Source organism: Monodelphis domestica, chromosome 8 (genome assembly GCF_027887165.1).
Source record: "Monodelphis domestica isolate mMonDom1 chromosome 8, mMonDom1.pri, whole genome shotgun sequence".
Lineage (NCBI taxonomy): Eukaryota > Metazoa > Chordata > Mammalia > Didelphimorphia > Didelphidae > Monodelphis > Monodelphis domestica.
This window is the reverse complement of record NC_077234.1, coordinates 58,982,171-58,994,842: the sequence shown is the minus strand read 5'-3', so window position 1 is coordinate 58,994,842 and position 12,672 is coordinate 58,982,171. Positions and strand designations below refer to the sequence as shown.

The 12,672-nt window shown below is 42.9% G+C and overlaps 1 protein-coding gene across 1 annotated transcript in view; it reads right to left on the bottom strand.

Annotated features, from left to right (window-relative positions):
• The window catches only part of PID1 (phosphotyrosine interaction domain containing 1), a 261,786-nt gene extending 249,765 nt beyond the window's left edge, over nucleotides 1–12,021 (bottom strand). Inside the window, exon 1 of the mRNA XM_007502140.3 lies at nucleotides 11,378–12,021. Coding sequence (XP_007502202.1) covers nucleotides 11,378–11,407 — 30 coding nt within the window. The 5' untranslated portion in view covers nucleotides 11,408–12,021. The remainder of the gene's footprint in view (nucleotides 1–11,377) is intronic.
• Nucleotides 12,022–12,672: the final 651 nt, after the last annotated feature.

The following is a 12,672-nucleotide window of genomic DNA, read 5'->3' as shown; positions in this document are numbered from 1 at the left end:
ATGACCTCCAAGTTTCTAGCTCAAAACGTATGATGCTCTAACTCTGTCTTCAAGGAGCTTTCCTGCAAAAGGGTAACACCATATTCCAAGATATATCCAACTTTCAAACACGCTGTGCTCAGCAAACATAAACTTGGATAATTAACACCTCCATCCTGGTTTCTAAAGGTTAGTGCATTCAGCAAATTCAATATTCCAGCAAAGCAAGTCAGAAAATGAATGGAGAAAGGGAAGCCTCCCTCAGAACACAGCCCTAGTTAGCCATTACAGCACCCATCAGGGTTTATTATACAGGGCCAGTAACCCAGCATTTTCCTTAGAGATAGGGCTATGAAGTGGTGCATACTGGGCAGCACAAATAGGAAAATCCATGTCTCCACTAGCAGGAACTTGAATCTTGCTCCAGAGGTATCAGTTACTGACTTAAATACAGGATATTTTTTCATAAGTGAAGCAACTCTTGACATTTCCAGGCAGCAACTATTAGAAAGCCCTGCTAATTGGGGGCAATTAGGTAGCATGGTGGATTGACATCCAGGCCTAAAGAGAGGAGGTCCTGGATTCAAATCTGATAACCCCCATTCCTTAGCCCTTGCTGCTCTTCTGCCTTGGAACCAATACACAGTGGAAGGTAAGGGGTTTACATTTTAAAAAGAAAGAAAGCCCTGCTAATTGATTAATTCCTGGCACATTCTTGCTCTCATCATCAAGGCAAGAAGAGGATCCCGACATAGAGGAATGTCAAAGCCCTGATTGTCATAAAGCATGAGCACTTGGAACAGGGCAGGGTCTTTTATTAATATCTCAGCAAGGGCTGAAATGTGCCAAAGAACAAAGATGGCCTGTGCACTTTCTCTGATGCTTTCGGTGTGGGTCCTTGGTCTGTGGTATAGGGCAGCCTGACTTCTCTGGGGCTCTAGCCATGATTGGTAACCAACTCAGGATCCACTGACAAGCATTCCTATAAACAAGCCCTGCCTGTGTCTTTAGATAAACATCTCAATCATCTGCTCTGGTTCTATTTGAAGTCTTGGTTTCATGGGACCCCACAGAAGCACGCTGCCATCCAAATCAGTTTTTCTGGGTGACTTTTATCTAGCAGCCATAAAGAAGTCCCCTAACTGCTATGCATGGACTAAAAGGGCCGAGTGGCACACAGCCAGATGTCTTTGGACTGCTGTGTTTTGCACGAACCTTTCTTCCGAATGCATGTCTAACTGAATATAGGGTAAATCCACTGCAGGGATTAGGAAAAGTTGGTGAGTGCTGAGTCAGCCAATAAAATAAAATCCATGACGCCCAAAGATAACACAATATTATAGCAATGCTCTCATATTAGAGAATAAGGAAGGAGCAGAGGATTGTGGCTTCTTTAGAATGTTTAGCAATTTACAAATCACTTACAAATAATTTTTGCTGACTAATCCAGAAAAAGAAACAGAGAAGTGGGCAAGTGTCTACAGGAGGAGGCAAGTGGGGCTCTAGATTACCAATAATTTCAAGTTTTCCTTGGGGAAATCATCTTCATGATGGCTACTTTCCCTCATACCTTTAGAATAAATAAGCGAAGAAGGATATCAGCAAAAATCTGCATAGCTACTTGATTGAGAAATGGGTCACCTCTCCCTAATGATAGTTTGGTGAATGAATATTCTGCCAAACTTCTCCAACTTGGAATGTTTTTCAGGAACTAGACCTTAGATTGGTTCCATCATTGACTTTCATTAACAAAAACTGAGGTACTGGGTTTGGATAAATGCCAGGCACTCTAACTGAAGACATCTTTAAATATCCCTTTAAATTGTAGCCAATGTACAATATAATGGCTCATTCCCTCATGAGTTTTATCCCACCAGGGCTGGTAACAGGGCCTCTATGTCTATATCTGATATGGTATCCTTTTCAAGGAATTCAGAGTGGTGGTGTTGACCTAGAGCAGTGTTGGCAAACATTTCAAATTCATGTGCCCAAATAGCAACTTCAAACTACCTGTGAACCCCCCAGGATTATCCCAGAGGATGAAGGGAGGAAGTGCTCATTTTGGGTGGCTGGACAGAGGGGCAGGGCATGCAAAAAATGTCCTCAGGCTCTAGTAAGAGGGGGAACAGAGCAGGTCCCCCTGTTCTGGCCCAGTACATCAATACTTTGCTAGCACTGACCTAGATATTAACAAAACTACCATATTATCTATATGGTACTGTATGGTCTTCAAAGTACTTTTCCATCTCATCCTCCAAACAAGCTTTGGTGGTCTGACCCTGGCCAATAGCAACATTCAATGCTCTAGTCACATTTTAAAGTTGAAGAAAACAAGGCTCCTAAGAGGTCCACTGATGCAACACCATGCCACTAGAAAGCATCAGATCCTAGTTCTTGATGACTTCTCTCAAACCCATTCTCCTCAGTCCTTGTCTCACCACCAACACAGAAGCTAATCTACTCAGCTTTGGAAGTCCTTCTGTGGAACTAAGCTACCTTGCCTGGGGTCTTAATAAGTGTAAACATGCCTAATCCATCACATGTCTAGACCAAGACACTCATACTACCTTATAATTTGCCCTACCTCTTAAGCTGAGAACAATAAACCGATTAATGCTGCCATTGTTTCTGGAGAAGATCCATCAATTGACTGACTTATGGATCAATTCACCATTCTAGAGAATCCCCAGATCAAAACTCCTTTTTCTGGCTACCACTTTTCTTCGTATGTTGCCATTCCCTATTAGACTCTAAGCACTTGGAGGGAAATGATAGTTCTACTTTCATACCTACATATATAGCAGTTACAGTACCTAGAATACATTACTTAATAAATGTATTTTCAATCATCCACTCATTCTCTAGGATCTTCCTACTACTAACCATACTTCTAGAGACTACCTTAGTTTCTGTTTTTCTTGATGATATAGAGGTCAGGGGATCACACAATTAGAGGTCTGCAGATAGACGAGATGTCAGAGGCCACCTGGTCCAACCCCATCATTTAATAGATGAGGAAACAGGCCTGGAGGAAGAAAGAGCTAGAGTGTGAATCAGGGTTCCTCTACCTCTAGAACAAAGAATCATTCCACTGTACCAATTCTAAACCCAGGGAAATCCCTCCCCAGATTTTAGACACATGCAGCTTCAATATTCCACTGTCTCTATGAAAGGTAATAGAGGTTTTCTTTGATGCTAAGTTAATTGCTTCACCATTTTATACTACCACTACAGAATTTGGAGTGAGGGCAGAATCAAGGGCCTTCGCTTCTCCTTTATCAGATCTCCTTACTTCCTCTCTTTTTTTTATCTTTCTTGGGTTTGAGGTCAAGTCAGATTTGACAGTGTGTTTCACAGGGAATCAGGACTTATCTAATTCTCTTTACATGGATATTTCAGAAGGTGAGAAAAAAGCATCAGAAATACAGGACTAGGTCAAGTCAACTCCTCAAATAAATATTGGAAATATTTGAGGTAATGAAGAGGTAATTAAAACACAGAAAAAAACAAGCAATCATTCAACAAGTAATTAATAAGTATATTCTACAGTACCAAGGTATTCTAGGTACTATGCTAAGTTCTTAGAGATGCAAAGTCAAAATTAAATAAGTTATGCACCTGACTATGGGGGGCTGTTTTGGGTTTGGTTTATATGGGTGTAGGGAGAGAAATGTGTGATATGTAAGTAGTTACATGGTCAAAAAGACAATCATTTGTCTCTTGAAGCCCCAAGCTGTGATTTTAATTCTGTGAACAGATTTCAGGGAATCTACCAATGTGGAATGGGGAGAAATGGTGCATTTCTATTTTCAATAACCTCTAACTGAAATTTAGCATTTCTTTCAATTATTTCAAACTATCCTCTGAAGAGGGGTCCACAGGCTTCACCAGACTGTCAAAGGGATCTATGATGCACAAATGATAATCGACCTCTGCCCTAAACAGCTTAGCTGATCAGCTTAACTTCATATCAGAACTACTAAGAGCAAAGCTGGGATAATCAGAATTTCTCCCTTCCTCGATCTACCCTCCTCTTAGAAGTGCTAATGAACAGTAAAATACCAAAAGGAAAGTCAAAGTGGAAGTGGAGGGAGAAAGGAGAAACTTGGCAAACTAAAAACTGATTCATAGAACATTTCAGTCCACTTTCCACTTCAAAGTTGCAAAGCAAAAACATTATCTCATTTGATCCTCACCACAAACAACCCTGTAAATAATGAGAGGACTATTGTTATCTTCATTTTGCAGATGAGGAAAGTAAAGCTTAGAAACATCAAGTGACTTGTCTAGGCTAACATAATTAATAAGGGCCAGGGTCAGGATTTGAACTCACAGCTTGATACCTGCAGATCCAGTATTCTATCCACTGTGCTACCTTAGCTGCCTTTAAAGAACTCTCAAACACTCTTTTAGTGGAGGGTTCGAGTGCTAGGAATACTTAAAGAGGCAAAAGACAATCCCTACCCTCAAGGATGTAACAATCTAATGGGGGAGACAACATGCAAACAAATAAAAACAAGGCAAACTGTATAGAAGATAAACAAGAAATAATTAAGTAGGAGAAGGCACTAAAATGAAGAGAGATTGGGAAAGATTCCCTGTGGAAGACAGATTTTAGTTGGGACATAAAGGAAACCAGGAAAGCCAAAGAAAATGCCAGGAGCAGAGAGGGGCAGTATCTCATTCATAGAAGAGCAAGGAGGTCTGTGTCATTAGGTCAAATAGTTTGTGATGAGGAGTAAGATAAAAAGACTGCAACAGTGGGAGTTGCAGGGTGGGGAGGGGGACCAATAGGTTATGGAATGCCTTGAATACCAAACAGAGCATTTTGTATTTGATCCTGAAGGCAATAGGGAGCCACTGGGGTTTATTAAGTAGTGGGGCAATGTGGTTAGACCTGAACTTTAAGAAAAATCACTCCGATGCCTATGGAAGATGGACAGCCCATTCCTGGGTCCATCCTTGAAGAAACCTCTTTGGATTCAGTGAGTAAGTCAAGTTGTTCCACTAGCAAAGACCTTGAGACCCTGGTACTAACTCTTCACTACCAAAAGACATCAGAGGGACAAGTAGGTAGCTCAGTAGATAGAAAGCCAGGCCTGGAAATGGAAAGCTCTGGGTTCAAGTTTGACCTTAGACTTCTAGCTGTGTGACCCTGAACAAGTCATTTAACCCTAATTGCCTGGCCCTTACCACTCTTCAGCCTTGGAACTATGACTTAGTACTGATTCTAAGAGCAGGAGATAAAAGCTCTCATAATTCTCCTTTCAGTAAAACAAAAGATAAATTCATTGATGCATTCAAGTACTAAGCACCTACTATGTGTAAGATGAGAGTCAGAGAAATAGAGTCACTCTCATATTCTGAAAAACCTGATTTCCAGCCCATATTTGATCTATACCAGATATGGGTCATGAACATTTTTATGGCATGGAACCCCTTTAGCAGTCTGGTGAAACCTATGGACCTCTTCTGAAAAGAATTAGGGGGCAGCTGGGTGGCTCAGTGGATAGAGATGGGAGGTCTCAGGTTCCAATCTGGTCTCAATTACTTCCTAGCTGGGTGGCCCTGGGCAAGTCACTTAACCTCCATTGCCTGGCCCTTACCACTCTTCTGCCTTAGAACCAATACCCAGTAAGAGGTTAAAAAAAAAAAAGAAAAAGAAAATGTTTCTAAATGTATGAAATAAAATACATAGGATTGCATTAAAACCCATTATACTGAAATAATAATGTAATCTTTTTCAGATTCAAGTTCAGAGACCCTCTGAAATGCGTCTATGGACCCTAGATTAAGAATGCCTGTTCTATATCACAAGCAAGTTGTAGTCTCTCAGCACCACCAAGCAACTCTCACCAACTATAACTTAGAGCAAGTTGAATAAATGCAGCAATGGAGGGAATTTCCACACTGAGACTGCCCCTCCACTGCTGAAATAGCATGTATGAACATAAAATGTATAAGGTGCCATGATAAGTGCCAAGGATAAAACAAAGAGCAGAAATCGGCAATCCCTCCCCTCAAAGAGGCTGCTGGCGCAGGGCTGGGGGAGATGAAAGGACTGTATATTGTCATATTCCTAGGTTTTGCCTGAATATTTGCTATGTTGGCCTTTCTCTTCTGCGTTTCTTGTTCCTTTGCTAATCTCCAACATTATATCGATACAAGGTCAATAAAGAAATAGCCAAGAGAGCATATTCCCTCTGACTACAGTAAACTGTACCCATTTAGCTGTTTCTCTGTGGTTTCAAAACCACAAGTCGATTTACTTCTTCCTTTTTTAAACCCTTGCATTTAAACTCTTAAGTTCTAAAGCTGGAGAGCAGTAAGGGCTAAACCAGTGATGGCAAACCTTTTAGAGGTGGAATGCCGGGCCTTGACCAACTGCCATCCCCTCCCCCCAGACTGATGCTGTCTCCCTCCTGCCTTTCCCCTTACCCACACAGGAGAGGGAGGAAACATTGGGCTATTTGGTGGAGGGGCAGGTGAAGTGAGGAATGTCCTCAGTTAGTATAGAGAGGGAAAGGAGAATGATCAGAGCACTCTGCTTCCCTCCAGTTTTTCCCCCTCTGAGCCCATTATGCCCCCTGTGTCCTCCCATTTGGTTGCTGGGCAGAAGGATGAGTGATATGAAAAAATGTCACAGTGAAGGGGGGGAGACAGCTCTGCCTGAGTCCCTTTGCATTTCTAGAAACAAACTCTGGGTATGGGTGGGGGGGTAGTGAGGGCAGTCATGTGCTCAGAGAGCTCTCTCCATGCCCTCTTTGGTACCTGTGCCATAAGTTGGCCATCACTGAAATAGACAATGGGGATTAAGTGACTTGCCCAGGGTCACTCAGCTAGGACGTATCTGAGGCCAGATCTGAACCAAGGTTATCCTACTCTACCTCTAGCTCTCTATTCACCTAGCTGCCCCTGAGTCCTGAGGGACAGATCTTTATCAATGACAACTACAAAACCCATACAGATTTTAGTCTACTCAGGACAGTCTTAAATACAGGGATCATGCCTCAAAAAATTGGAGCTTGTAGATGTTTTATTTAAAGGAGAAGGAAACTATTTGCTTTCTTAGGAAAAGTGTTCCATTCGATTCTTCTTTCAACAATTCATAATACTCTTGGGTCCCTCCAAGCCAAAAAAAAAAAACAAAACAAAACAAAATTATTGTGCACGATAGAAGGTGAAGAGGAAAGCAATCATATTGTCATTTACAAGAAGGATGAGCTTGGTATTTAAGAGCTCACACCCATTTTTAATCCTCTTATATTTTTAACAGAGGTAACTTCCACTGAGGGCAGAAGCAAAGAGAGCAGGAAGTGGAGCCAAGTTAAAATCCAAGGCAACAGAGTGACTCCATGCAATCTGCGTGACTGAACGGGAAATAACCCAGCAGAGTAGGGTCATGCTTAAGGCAACAGGTCTCTTTGCCCATTCATGTACCCAGGGGAAAGAGCTAAACCCCAAGGCTGAAAACATAACCATTACACTGCTTGGCAAAGAGATTGGCAAGATGAACAACAAAAACAGATCAAGGATTCCACCTCATGAGCCAGGATGCAAGTTGCTGGATTCAAATAATAAAGACTTCTCAAGTTGGCTGTCAGTTCTCATCAACACTCTGCCCAGTCAACTCTCTTGGTCCTGACTACCAGCGAAGTAAAATTTGACATTTGAATTGACATCGAACTAAGAAAAGGAATAAAATAAAATGGTTAGCTTTCCCACCCTCAGCCCCTTATTTCTGGATATTTGGTCTAGAGTAGTTACAAATTGATTTCACCATCCCACAAGGGAGCTCTCTGTTTCCTCGGTTCCTCTCCTTCACTTTGGCCCCTCTGAATATGTATGTTTGGATTAAATATTAATAAAGTATGTTTGAGGGGACAAAGAGGACTCTTTCCAACTCAGGGAGGCCTAAAAGGACAGAGACATGCTGGGCTCTGATTTGCAAAGATAGAAGGTTGTGGATCAACCAATCTGGTCCACCTGTCTGTGCCATTTTCTTTGTAAAGAATTAGGGCATAGGAACACATCCTGCTGTCTCAGGTCCCCAGGGATCAAGTTTTTTGGAGTTTTTTTTTTCCTGTATTATAGTATTTATGTGCCAAGAAATAACTTAATAATTTTTTAAAACATTATAGAGGAGCAATGTAACAAAAGGAACCACAATCCATCACAAATTGATTTTGTTACTAGCAAATTCCTAGTTTCCTTCCCTTTACCATAGATTGTTCCCCTTCCCCCCAAAATGTTTCCCTTCAAAAATTAGAATCTGATTAAAATTTTATTGATCCACCATATTGTCTTTAGAACTACAAGTTTAGCTAAAGCTGTGCTTTTATTTACTCCTAAAAGAAACACAAAGCCATTAAGGATATTGTATTTGGAGACTTCCATGCAAGTCCTGGGTCAGTAAATAACTTTCAACCAAGACAGTTCCAATCTATAGTGAACGGTATTGTTTGTCTTAGCTGAGGGAGGCATAAAGCATACTTTTCCCTTCGAAATTTCAAGGGACCACTTCAAAATGAAATATACGTACTGCAAGCACAAATCATTCTAGAAATCATTCCAAACAACACATTTGTACATTTCATAGAAAAGAAAGTGGATATTTCTAGTAAGAGAATATCACCGTGTAGAACCCAAGCCAGCAGAGTTTGCTTGCCAAGTGTCATGTGCTTTGGAGCCCACACACTTTCCTAAGTAAAACAGGCCGGGTAGGAATAACTTAAATAGACAAAAATTCTAAAACTTCTCAGAAGCACAAGAACACCCAGCCACAGAAAAAGCACCAAGGGATGCTGGCAATTTCCTCACCAGAGTTCCCCAGAGATGGATCATTCAGGACATTAATGACACCCCAAAAAGGAGCCCTTAGAAGAAAGAAAGAAAAGTCCATGTCCTCAACCACTACAGGGGTGAGGTGGAGACACAGTGGGACTGACAAGCCATCCTTAAATCCCCTTCAAAAGCACTGGCTCTGGAGTCTGAAGACCCACATTCGAATCTCACATCAGTCATTTTGTCTGACTTGGAGCGAGTCACTCAACCTGTCTGTTTGTGTGTGTGCATATGTATATATACATCTATACATACATGTGCACATGTACACATACATATTTGTGGGCAGACAGGCATACATACATATGTTGATAAACATGTTATGGATGTAGATATAGATATAATGATATTAATATCTATATTTTGTTTATAGACATATGTATATGTGTCTATATCTGAGTATGTGCATGTGTATATGCTTGTTTATATATATTACATATGTGTATGTGTGTGTGTGTGTATATATATATATATATATATATATAAGTCCTTCACTGAAACTTCTTGCTGAGTAAAGCCCAGCATGGAAAAAAAATCTGTTAAAGGGAATCTCTCCCCCACCACCCATTAGAATTCCAATTTTCCTTTGAAATAATCACTTAACAAGCATAAGCACCTACGATCAGGCACTGTGCAAAACATTGAGGATACAAAGACAAAAATGAGCCATCCCTGCCCTCCAGGATCTTCAGTTCTCCCAGGAATAACAGCAGATATACATATAAGTAAATATAAAAATACATCAAAATTATATACAGGGTATCCCGACAGTCTTAGAGCAGACTTAAGTTATTCAAGTTTTCCCCTGGCATTTTTCCCTAGAAAGCTTAAGCCAATGTTAGGACAGCCTGTAGAAGATAATGGAATGAGGAGAGTGAAGGAAGCAGGGGAAAGATTCATTGAATTCTGACCATTATTGGAATTGTGGTTGGATTTTTTCTCCCCTTTAAAGTCCAATATTGACACCCTTTCCATGCCCATTCCCTTTTTCAAGGGCTAACATGCAAATGAAATTTAAGGCTTAGTCTATGTTTGTGTATCCACTTCCCCCTTGTCACTCTATCTCCACCCATCTCAGGTCTTCCTAACCACTTTCAATCCTGAAGGATGTTTTTTGGTTTGGAGATTGTGTTTTTCTTCCTCCCTCCCTCTTTCCCTTTCTCCCTCCCTTCCTTCCTTTCTTCCTTTCCCTTCCTTCCTTCCTTCCTTTCCCTTCCTTCCTTTCTTCCTTTCCCTTTCTTCCTTCCTTCCTTTCTTCCTTTCCCTTCCTTTCTTCCTTCCTTCCTTCCTTCCTTCCTTCCTTCCTTCCTTCCTTCCTTCCTTCCTTCCTTTCCCTTCCTTCCTTTCTCTTCCTTTCTTCCTTACTTTCTTCTTTCGTTCTTCCTTCCTTCCTTTCTTTTTTCCATTCTTTTCTGTCTTTTTTTCTTTCTTTCTTCCTTTTTTTTTTTAATTTTGCCACTTCAATGATCTCTCAAAGTTTACTATGAGACAATGTTGCTCCAAGCCTGCCAAAAGTTTGTCTGCGAGATTCTGCAAATTTCATCTGGCAATTGATCTGCCTGTCCATCTGGAGGATATTTAAGAGCTAACGGCAGGGGTAGACGCCAGCAGCAAGGGCAAGCCGGAGACCTCAATGTGTGTCAACTCAAGCTCCTCGCTGAAACCACCACACTTGTCCAACTTTCAGCCAGTGTCCAAATGCCCTTTCCCCCTCCCCCATACCCCCGCTCCTGCTGCCTCCCACCCCCACCTCCTTGGCATTGGCGAGTGAGTCAAATGCTGTTAATGCCTTCTTGTAGTTCAGCTCGTGTCAATGAAAACTTTTGAATGCTGAGGGGATGACCCAATACCTGACTAGTCCAGGCTGCTCTTAACTTCTGACTTGCAGAAGAGAGAAAGGAGGGGAATGGGGGAATGGCCACAAACCCAAAACAAAATAACATCACGTTACCAAGCTAAACAGAGCTTGTGTGTTGCACGATTTTTTTTTTTTTGGTAATTATATTGGCAAAACGGATGCTTTCGCAAATCATCTGTTCTGTCTTTCCTGAAGGCAGAAAAAAACATCTGGATTCAAGAAACCTAACCCCAGACCAGTAAATTCTGTCAGTGGAATGCAATTTAAAAATCTCTGGGCAGAAAGTCCTATTCGATATACAAACACACGCACATAGACACATAGCGCCAGTTAAAAGTTGTATAAAGAAAGCAGCCCGACCCCCCCCCCATACACACACACACACACACACACACACACACACACACACACACACACACACACACACACACACACACTACACCACACCTTTATCTCCCTGGGTCTATTTCATCATCCACAACAAACACGGACGAGGTGCACGGCCCCGTACTAAACTGGTAGAGGGAAGTCCTAATCCCCCGATTTTACATGTTTTCTGAACCAAACGCAGCAGTTGAGCCCCGGCTCCATCCCCTGTAATTACGGCTCCGTTTGCTTTCTTTTCCATCTCTCCCCTCTCCTTTCTGCGCGCCCAGCCAAGCAAACCCCGTCCGCTCTCCCTCCCTCCCTGCTTACCTGCAGTCTCTCGCTTGCCGGCTGCCACATATTTTGACCCTTTGGGATGGGGCAGAGAAGAGGCGCAGAAAGACACTGTGGATTTGCGATTGGAAGCAGCTAGGGGCCGGGGGCGGGGGTCTTGCTTACATCTGCTTTTCTGGGTTAGTGTGCAGTGCGTTTTGTCCCTAACCAAGCAGCAGGAACAGACACCCGGGTGGGAGAAGGGAGGGACCGGGATGAGGATAAAGGGAGAGAGAGAGAAAGAGAGAGGGAGAGAGGGAGGGAGAAAGAGGAGAGAGCTCGGGATCCGGGTCCCAGCAACTTGTGGCCGCGGTCGCGCCACCGGCTCCTCTGCCGAAGGAGCTAAGCTGTCCTATTGCACCAGTGAGTGGAATGCTGAGCTCCGCCTGCGGCCCCCGAGTGCAGATGCAACAGCGGCGGCGGCGGCGGCGGCGGCGTCCTGGCTGCTCGCCCCTCCCCCATGGCCAGGGTAGTGCGAAATCCTCCTACTCGCGACCAAAACCTGCCCCGGCTACTGAGCATGCCCAGTTCCTCCGCGAGAGCTACATTGCCTTCATCCAGTGCTGATTTCTGCTGCCACCGGCGAGGGAGGGGAAGGAAGGCTCTCCCTGGGGAAAGGAAGCATCTAGTGCCACCCCCAAGACTGGCAAAGGGTGGAAGCTGGCGGTGAGGGGCAGCGAGGTCAGGAGAGGCTGGACGCAGTGTCAGCCTCGGGGCTCTCACAGGTGCCCGAGAGAATTCCGAGGGAACACATTGACGAGCAGACCGGCATAACGAGGACAGGTTAGGGTAGGGAGTACCGGGACAGACTGGACATGGAGCATGGCCCTGGAAAGAATCCTTAAAGATCATTTCATCCAGCCAGTCCATTTTTGCAGTCAGGGATACGGAGGCTGGGATAAGTAGGAAAAGAGCCCTGGACTTGGAGACTTCTAGTCTCTATCCCTGACGGGTTGTGTGATCTTGAGCTAGTCCCATCACTTAACCTCTTTGAACCCCACTGACTTCATCAGTAAAACGGAGATTGCAACAACATCCTGGTCTTTGTGAGTAAAGGCTTTTTGTTCATCTTCAAGTTTGCACATGAAGAAACTGAGGTTCAGAAAACTAGTGACTTATCTTACCCAAAGCCTCTCAACTGCTAAATGGCAGTGTTGAAACTCCAACCCAAATCCAGTGACTGTCCACCACATCAAATGTTGAAAAAGATGCCATTAACTTTAATTTCTTTGTGACTTAGTTTCCTCATCTGTAAAATGAGGACGTTGGAATACATCAATAATGTTTAACCT